Source organism: Phacochoerus africanus, chromosome 7, assembly GCF_016906955.1.
Source record: "Phacochoerus africanus isolate WHEZ1 chromosome 7, ROS_Pafr_v1, whole genome shotgun sequence".
In the NCBI taxonomy this organism is placed as follows: Eukaryota; Metazoa; Chordata; class Mammalia; order Artiodactyla; family Suidae; genus Phacochoerus; species Phacochoerus africanus.
In genome coordinates, this window is record NC_062550.1 from 89043096 (window position 1) to 89051087 (window position 7992).

General features: G+C 42.2%; 1 protein-coding gene and 1 non-coding gene across 3 annotated transcripts; both read right to left on the minus strand.

Moving 5' to 3' along the window:
• Positions 1 to 337: 337 nt before the first annotated feature.
• SLC25A3 (solute carrier family 25 member 3) lies at positions 338 to 7610 on the minus strand. 2 transcript variants are annotated; one of them, XM_047788224.1, is made up of 7 exons: positions 7454 to 7610; positions 5781 to 5902; positions 3430 to 3609; positions 2231 to 2412; positions 1567 to 1739; positions 762 to 872; positions 338 to 675 (listed from the first exon to the last, which is right to left on the minus strand). In XM_047788224.1, the coding sequence occupies exons 1-7, from the start codon at positions 7608 to 7610 to the stop codon at positions 515 to 517; spliced, it is 1086 nt and encodes a 361-aa protein (XP_047644180.1). In that variant the 3' UTR covers positions 338 to 514. The 2 variants fall into 2 exon arrangements, with proteins under 2 accessions (XP_047644180.1, XP_047644179.1); XM_047788223.1 differs by lacking the exon at positions 5781 to 5902 and adding an exon at positions 6065 to 6189.
• On the minus strand, positions 1811 to 2058 carry LOC125131879 (small nucleolar RNA SNORA53). Its single transcript, XR_007136058.1, has one exon. It is a non-coding gene; the product is annotated as a small nucleolar RNA SNORA53 (small nucleolar RNA).
• Positions 7611 to 7992: the final 382 nt, after the last annotated feature.

Sequence of the window (7992 nt, forward strand, 5' to 3'; positions counted from 1 at the left end):
TGTCGTGGCTCAGTGGTTACCGAATCCAACTAGGAACCATGAGGTTGCAGGTTCAATCCCTGGCCTTGCTCAGTGGGTTAAGGATCAGACGTTGCTGTGATCGGTGGTATAGATTGCAGACGTGGCTCGGATCCTGTGTTGCTGTGGCGTAGGCCAGTGGCTACAGCTCTAATTCGACCCCTAGCCTGAGAACCTCCATGTGCCATGGGAGCGGCTCAAGAAAAGGAACAAAGAAAAAAAAAATTCTCTTTGAGGTTTTAATGTATGCTTAATTCTTTCCATTTTAGCGTTCTTTAAAAAAGCTACTTTTTAAAAAAATTGTCAAGTCACAGACAAATCATTAACATTTGGGTTTATTTCAACAAGTTTGAAACTCTTGCCTTTGGCAAGAGTACTACAGTAATTATATCAGGAATAGACAATTTCCTACATTGTCAAATATATAAAAGTTTCTTTTGCATCTTCCTCAACACTGATCAACAAGCAGATTCAGTCCACATTTGCTTTCATCTATCTACTGAGTGTACCCAAGCTTCTTCTTCAAAGACTCTGGCATCTCAGGTGGAGGAGGGCGAGGGAGCCTGAAGTAGACCTTCACAGAGTCATAGATGAACCACTGTAGCGCAGTCAGAGTGCCAATCATGATGATACGGGCAAAGAGTCCCTTCCATACACCTGGATGAAATATGAACCATGAGTGAAAAATACAGTACACTCCACAAAGTGCTATCCTTCCTCTAGAGGGGAAAAAAAAAGCCTACCTCTAAATCCAAGTCTCCGGAGGACCTGAGAAGCACTGCTACCCTTCTCTTTATTCAACACAGATACCACAGAATCAGCAGGGTGAGAAACAATGGCACAGAAGACGCCAGCTGAAAAAAATCAAGACTAATAATTCAATATGGAGTCAGTTTTAAAATACTGTTTCTTTTCACATCACAGCCAACCTTTTCATGACTAATAAATTCTTTTAGTTCTAAAAAAAATCATATTTTAAAGTGAGATAAGAAAGGTCATAAAGCATTCTACCCTATGTAAAGCAGAACAATTTTTTTTTCAAATTTTTATATTCAAGATTTAATTTTTTTTTTTCTTTCTAGGCCCACACCAGCGGCACATGGAGGTTCCCAGGCTAGGGGTCAAGTTGGACCTGTAGCTGCCGGCCTACGCCACAGCCACAGCCACGCCAGATCCCAGCCGCATCTGCGATGTACACCACAGCTCATGGTAACACCAGATCCTGAATCCACTGACCGAGGCCAGGGATGGAACCTGAGTCCCTCATGGATACCAGATTCGTTTCCAATGAGCCACAATGGGAACTCCTAAAATTTTATTTATATATTCATATTGTATCCAACACTTTTTCTTGTTTGAAAGATTTGTTCTTGGAAAAACGAAACAAAAAATAAATGCTGCAGCAATGAAGTCAATACATTCCTAAGTTAATTAGGACATGCAAACAATGAGAAAATTACAGTAAGAACTAATGAGTACATATTTATGAATCCTGAAAAGCATATAAAATGTAGTGGGGAGATAAAGCATGTTCTAAATATTTCATACCTATGTAACCTGCCACAAATGTGACAACCAGCTGCTCTGGCTTTGAACATTCACTTCGGGGCTTGGGAACCACAAACTTGTACAATGCTTCAACGGTACGTTCAAAGCAAGCAAACTTCATCATGGTATACGGTATCTGTCTCATCCAGAGAGGAGCAACCCCCTTGTAGAATCTAGGAAATCAGAAGGCTTATTTTACTCAGTTGCATACATTCATTCAGCAGAGCTGTGCATTACTAACCAAAGTGTCCGCACACCAGTCGAGTCCTGATAGTAAAATATGGCAGCACAATTGCATGTCATTTCTATCAGAACCAAAGACTAACATGCAGGTATATTTATCTCACATGCCAATGACTCAAGCACCTTTGACTATACAACCAAAAAAGTTGCTGGATGCTTCTTTGACTGGAACTACAAGAAATCAAAAGTTTACAAGTAGAACTCAGTCCAAGATTGGCATCCACAAAGGTGGATCTAAGGAAGCATGTGGCAGCCTGACTATATGCAAAAAAAAAAGTTAGTGTTTAGGTCAAATATCAAGTCATCTGTAGACTGACAAAAAAAAAAAAAAAAAAAAAAGCCCAGCAGGCTTAATGCAAACAAATGCAGTTTTCTCAAATGAGTGTTTTTATACTACATATTTAGAGAAATGTTTACTTACGCCTTTAAGCCTTCTTCCTGATACATTTTGGGAGCTGCATCCCTCAAAGTGTTGGCATAACCTGGCTGAGTTTGAATTCGGACCTTAGCAGCTTCCATAGGAGCCAGAGCAATGTCAGCAAAGAATTCAGCACTGGCAGAGGCAGCCAAATACAGTGATGTGCGCCAGAGATAGGCATTCTCCTAATTGAAAAACATAAGGAGGAACACGAATTGCTGTTGTATTTGTTCTAAATTTACCTTAACGGAAAAATTCTAGGAAGCAGTTGAATTTCAGATATCTCAAGTGTTTCTTTATCACACAGTCTGCAAGTAACACATAACGAGACTGAATATGTTATCTCTCACAACCTCATCAATCTCAGTACACTGTGACTATTTCATTTCTTTTCTTTTTTTACACTGTGACTATTTCTTAATCTACTAGTTGCCAACGATAGCTAGCTGGGACACAGGTTTTATCCCCAGCCTGGCACTGGGGGATAAGGATCTGGTGTTGCTGCTACAGCTGCAGTGTAGGTCAAATCTATGGCTTGGATCTGATCCCTGGCCCAGGAACTCCACATGCTGCAAAACAGCCAAAAAAACCTAAACCCCCAAATGCCCCAAAGTCCAACTCACTTGGAAAGCAGCATAGCATAAAAGAGTACTGGTTTTTCCACCATGGCTCAGTGGTTGGCGAACCCAACTAGTACTCATGAGTAGCAGGGTTCGATTCCTGGCCTTGCTCAGTGGGTTAAGGATCCAGCGTTGCTGTGCGTTATGGCGGAGGCCAACAGCTGAAGCTCTGATTTGACCCCTGGCTAGGGAGCCTCCATATGCCACACGTGTCCCTAAAAAAATTTTTAATTAAAAAAATAAAATAAAATAAAAAGAGTACTGAAACCTAATGAAATATCATTTCTTCTCCTCATCCTCTCTCTGTTAAAACAGCCTTATGATTTGAAACGTTTTTCACCCCTTCTGAGAGTTCTTCAGTTCCAAAGATTTGTCAAACACAAATCTAAGATCCTTTCTGGTCTCACACTTAAGTTAAAAGCTTAGAACTTTCAAGAGTTCCCTGGTGGTAGAGCAGGTTAAGGATCCAGCACTGTCACTGCTGTGATACAGGTTAAATCACTTGCCCCTGGCATGGCCAAATAAATAAACAAACATATAAATAAAAGCTTAGGACTTTCCATTCCAAAATAAATTACATACCTCTCCAAGCATATTGCTATACAAAACTTTGAAGACTTCATAAAAGCCAAACTTGCAGAGTCCCTGCAAGGAGTAGCCAATGAAAGTCGGAGCCCATCCTTTGGCCAAGCCGCGAACACCATCCTCTTTAAGTGTAATTGAGAATCCATTAAATATGCCCTTGTACTTGTTCGGGTCCACCTTATTGAAAACAAGAAAGAAAAAATTAAATGTACTAAAGAGCTAATAACACTTCTCATAAATATTTAATTTTGTTATTATTAAGTTTTTCCTTTTGGTCCTAAAATAAGCTTTAGTAACTACACAAGAGGTAGATAAATACAAGTTCCCTGCATGTCATCAGCTTAATGTCTATATTTCTCTTTGTAAATATAACTTTTTGTAATGTCTAGCTTTCTTTCATTCAGACTGGAGGGTTAGTTAAAAGGATAAAATTCCTACAAAAATACACAATAAAACTAACCCTTGATGAGATTTTTTAACACTTAAAAGTCTTAAAGCTACTTCATAAACAAAGTCTATAACCCTGACATATGCTCGCTCATCAAGTACAATTAAATACTTGAATTAAATACAAGTTAAGGAGTTTCCGTTGTGGCGCAGTGGTTAATAAATCCGACTAGGAACCATAAGGTTGTAGGTTCGGTCCCTGCCCTTGCTCAGTGGGTTAACGATCCAGCGTTGCCGTGAGCTGTGGTGTAGGTTGCAGACACGGCTTGGATCCAGCGTTGCTGTGGCTCTGGCGTAGGCCGGTGGCTACAGCTCCGATTCAACCCCTAGCCTGGGAACCTCCATATGCCGCGGGAGCGGCCCAAGAAATAGCAACAACAACAACAACAACAACAAAAGACAAAAAGACAAAAAAAAAAAGAAATTCCTATTGCCTTTGGAATGGATTAGCAATGAGATCCTGCTGTATATAGCACTGGGAACTATATCTAGTCACTTATGATGGAGCATGATAATGTGAGAAAAAAGAATATATATATGTATGTGTGACTGGGTCACGCTGCTGTACAATAGAAAATAGAACACTGTAAACCAGCTAGAATGGAAAAAATAAAAATCATTAAAAATTTTTAAAAATTAGGAGTTCCCTTGGTGGCGCAGTAGTTAACAAATCCAACTAGGAACCATGAGGTTGCGGGTTCAATCCCTGGCCTTGCTCAGTGGGTTAAGGATCCGGCGTTGCCCTGAGCTGTGGTCTAGTTTGCAGACGCGGCTCGGATTTTGCGTTGCTGTGACTGTGGTGTTGGCCAGCGGCTACAGCTCCGATTCGATCCCTAGCCTGGGAGCCTCCATATGCTGTGGAAGCGGCCCTAGAAAAGGCAAAAAGACAAAAAAAAAAATTTAAATTAAAAATAAAAAGAAATTCAATGCACCTTAAAAGACATGCATAGGAAGTTTTAGGAAAAATATTTAACACTCATTCTATTAAATAATAGGGGTAAATATCTTTTTCTCTCAGTAGTAGAAAGGCTGGCATACAGCACCTTCCTCTCCCCGCTAATTATTTCACCTTCCTTTCTCTTTTAGGTAAGTAGACTTCTAATCCTGTTTGGGACAAATAAATGTTTGATGTTTATTTGTGTTTTAATAATCCTAATTACGATATTTTAATTGTAAAAACTAGTACCAAGAAGCTATGCCCACAAGTTTTTAATACTAAAATACTGAGGTTTTTTAATCTACAATCTTCTCTGCCTTGATAGTATCAACAAATTAAGAGATAAGTCACTTGATATAATACACAAAGAATCACCACCTATGACATTTGACTGCTGGTAAAATGACTATTTGGAGCACAACAAATCAGTAGGCCTTGAACTCTAGATTAAATTGAGCCCAGCAGCAAAAATCCATTTATAGCCAGAGCCTGAAATCAACAATCTACCCACACTCTTGTCTTAAGAGATATTTCACCTATTTAAACACTAATTAAAGATCATGAGTTAGGAGTTCCTTCATGGCTCAGCAGTCAATGAACCCAACTATGAACATGAGGTTGTGGGTTCGATTCCTGGCCTCGCTCAGTGGGTTAAGGATCTGGTGTTGCCATGAGCTTGGTGTAGGTCACATTCGAGGCTCGGATCCCGCGTTTCTGTGGCTGTAGTGTAGAGATGGCTGCAGCAGCTCCGACTGGACCCCTAGCCTGGGAACTTCCATATGCTGTGGGTGCGGGCCCCCCCCACCAAAAAAAAGAAAAAAAAGATCATGAGTTAAAGAAATCTACTAAAATTTCTAGCAGCTGTGATGTCTTCGAATTCTTCCCATTTGTGGAGCCCTTTAACATTATTTGGAATTAAGTCACACACGAAAGAGATGTTCAGTGTTGTCATCTCAATACAAACCTGCATACGGCATTTCACTAAATCCAGAGGAACAACAGCAGTGTGTGTCAGACCACAACTTAAGACCCCACCAAAGCCACACAGTGCATAAAACTTCATGGAGCCATATTCACAACTGTACTCTGTAATAAGACAAGACACACCATGCATTTTAATATAATGCTCATGTTACTGGTTATCAACTTACCTCTGCTCTGCACAGTTAGGCTTCCACACAGCTTGTTAGTAGATAACAGCCATGCTTCAACAATATGCTTTATTTAGTCCAACATGCAAAAACAAACCTGCATTCTGCATTTAACCAGATCTAGAGGAACCAATGCTGTATGTGTTGTGCCACAGCTAATAATTCCTCCAAGTCCACAAAGGATAAAGAATCTGCCAGATCCATAGTCACAGCTATACTGCTCTGTTTGATTGAAAAAAAAAATCAAATAAGTATTTCTTCAGAGGTAACTAAGGCCACGGGAATGAAAGAGAACTATATTTCCCTGTGAAATAGTACTAACACAAATGAAGCGTTCTGGCCACCATTTACAAGTAAGCTGAAAAACAGTTTTCCACCTACTGTGAAGAAGTTCACTGCCAAAATCAAAACAATCATTTAAAGATTATGAAGGCTATGTCTGTGAGATATCTCGTTTTGCCATATGAATTAAAAAGTTTTCTACACCATTAACAGCTCCTCTAATTAAAGTCAAACTTCTACTTGTTAAGGGCTCATAAGAACACACTTCTGAATACAAATCAAACTCAGAAAGGGCACTCACATGTAAAAGTTTCCAAACCTTTAAGGTTACCCCATCGACCGAATACTATCCCCCACTAACGAATCCCTACAGCGTAGAACTAGATATAAATTCGTGAAGTCATATCCATTTTCTACACAACCATATATTTAACTTTACAAAATCGAAGACCAGAACGATGATGTAAAGGTTTTTTACCCATACTAAAGACATAGTAAACTTCACATTTTACAGGTACAAGGTAGATAACATTTTCAATACTCTTTACAATTCGGTTTTCAGATTTCTTTTGTAAATATACTCCACTGGGATTTAAAATACTCACAATTAAGATAAAGTTGCGTCTAAGCATCAAGAATCCCGAGATACGACCAAAGGGATCACTATCAATCACGATATCCTTTCTATACCCCTTCCGGGGCTGCAAGTCAATCAACCACATTAAACCAAGATACCTAGCTATCTCACATTCGTTGTGTCAAGTAATATTAGACTTCGAAATGCTTGAGAGGAAAGAGTATTTTTTAAAAGAAAATTAAAGGAAACTCAAACACATAATACAGTTAAAACTCCGGTGGCCAGTGGTTAGGAAGGAGACTTCATCCAATATTTAGTCTGCTGACCAAGCTGGCTCACCGCGGAGAAGATAAGGAGCTAGGCATGGCCTCTTTGCCTCTACTCGCTCGAGGACGTGGAGGTCACCGAGAGAGCAGTACTTATAGGCCCTCCCACGCCCTTGAGGGAGGGCCTAAGATCCGAAAACCGGCTTCGGGCAAAACAGGCTGACATCCTCGGAAAAGCAACTGGGCGCTGTCCTGCGGGCTGGGTGCGTCCTTCCCTGTCCTCCAGGCCAGGCAAGGGCACCAAGGCCGAGCGGCCCAAGAGATGACCCAAAGACCTTATAGGGGCAGGGTCTGACCTCACCTTCCACAGCGGCGGCTGCCAGGTTGCGGGTGCGGCGAGGTGGGCCCGGGGGCCCGTCGGGGCTGCTGCGGGGGCCGGCGAGGCCATCCTGCACCAGCTGCAGGTGCGGTGCGTTGAAGGGGTTCGCCCGCGCCAGGTGCGCCACGGACGAGAACATCTTCCTAGGGGGAGAGGAAGCGGCGGTCAGAGGACAAGCAAAAGGGGCCGTTAGGCGGGTCAAAGTCACCTGCACGCTGGGGACCCTCCACCTGGGCCTTGCCTCTTCCCGCCTCCGCGCCCTTGAGGAGGTCATGGCTGCTTCCCCAAAAGAGGAGGCCGACCGGGCCTACAGCCAAAGCAGCGCCCCACAGGCGCTCCGCTCCCCGCACCCACTGCGAGGAAGGCCGAGCCACACTCACTCCCTAAGATGGCGAACACACAACCGCTCCCTGGGAAAGGCTGCGGCTCACAGAGACCGAACGTCCTCCCGGCCTTTAGTTCTGTGCCCTTCGCGCGGCGTCAGCGCGACGCACACAACGCGTCATTACAAGCAGGCGGCA

Excerpts from the sequence above, each read along its gene's own strand:
- SLC25A3 (XM_047788223.1), bottom strand. The coding sequence starts at position 7,610 with ATGTTCTCGTCCGTGGCGCACCTGGCGCGGGCGAACCCCTTCAACGCA. Across the intron at positions 2,413-3,429 it reads ATAGCAATATGCTTGGAGAG|GAGAATGCCTATCTCTGGCG; the intron begins GTATGTAATTTA and ends TTTTTCAATTAG. Across the intron at positions 873-1,566 it reads ATTTGTGGCAGGTTACATAG|CTGGCGTCTTCTGTGCCATT; the intron begins GTATGAAATATT and ends GATTTTTTTCAG.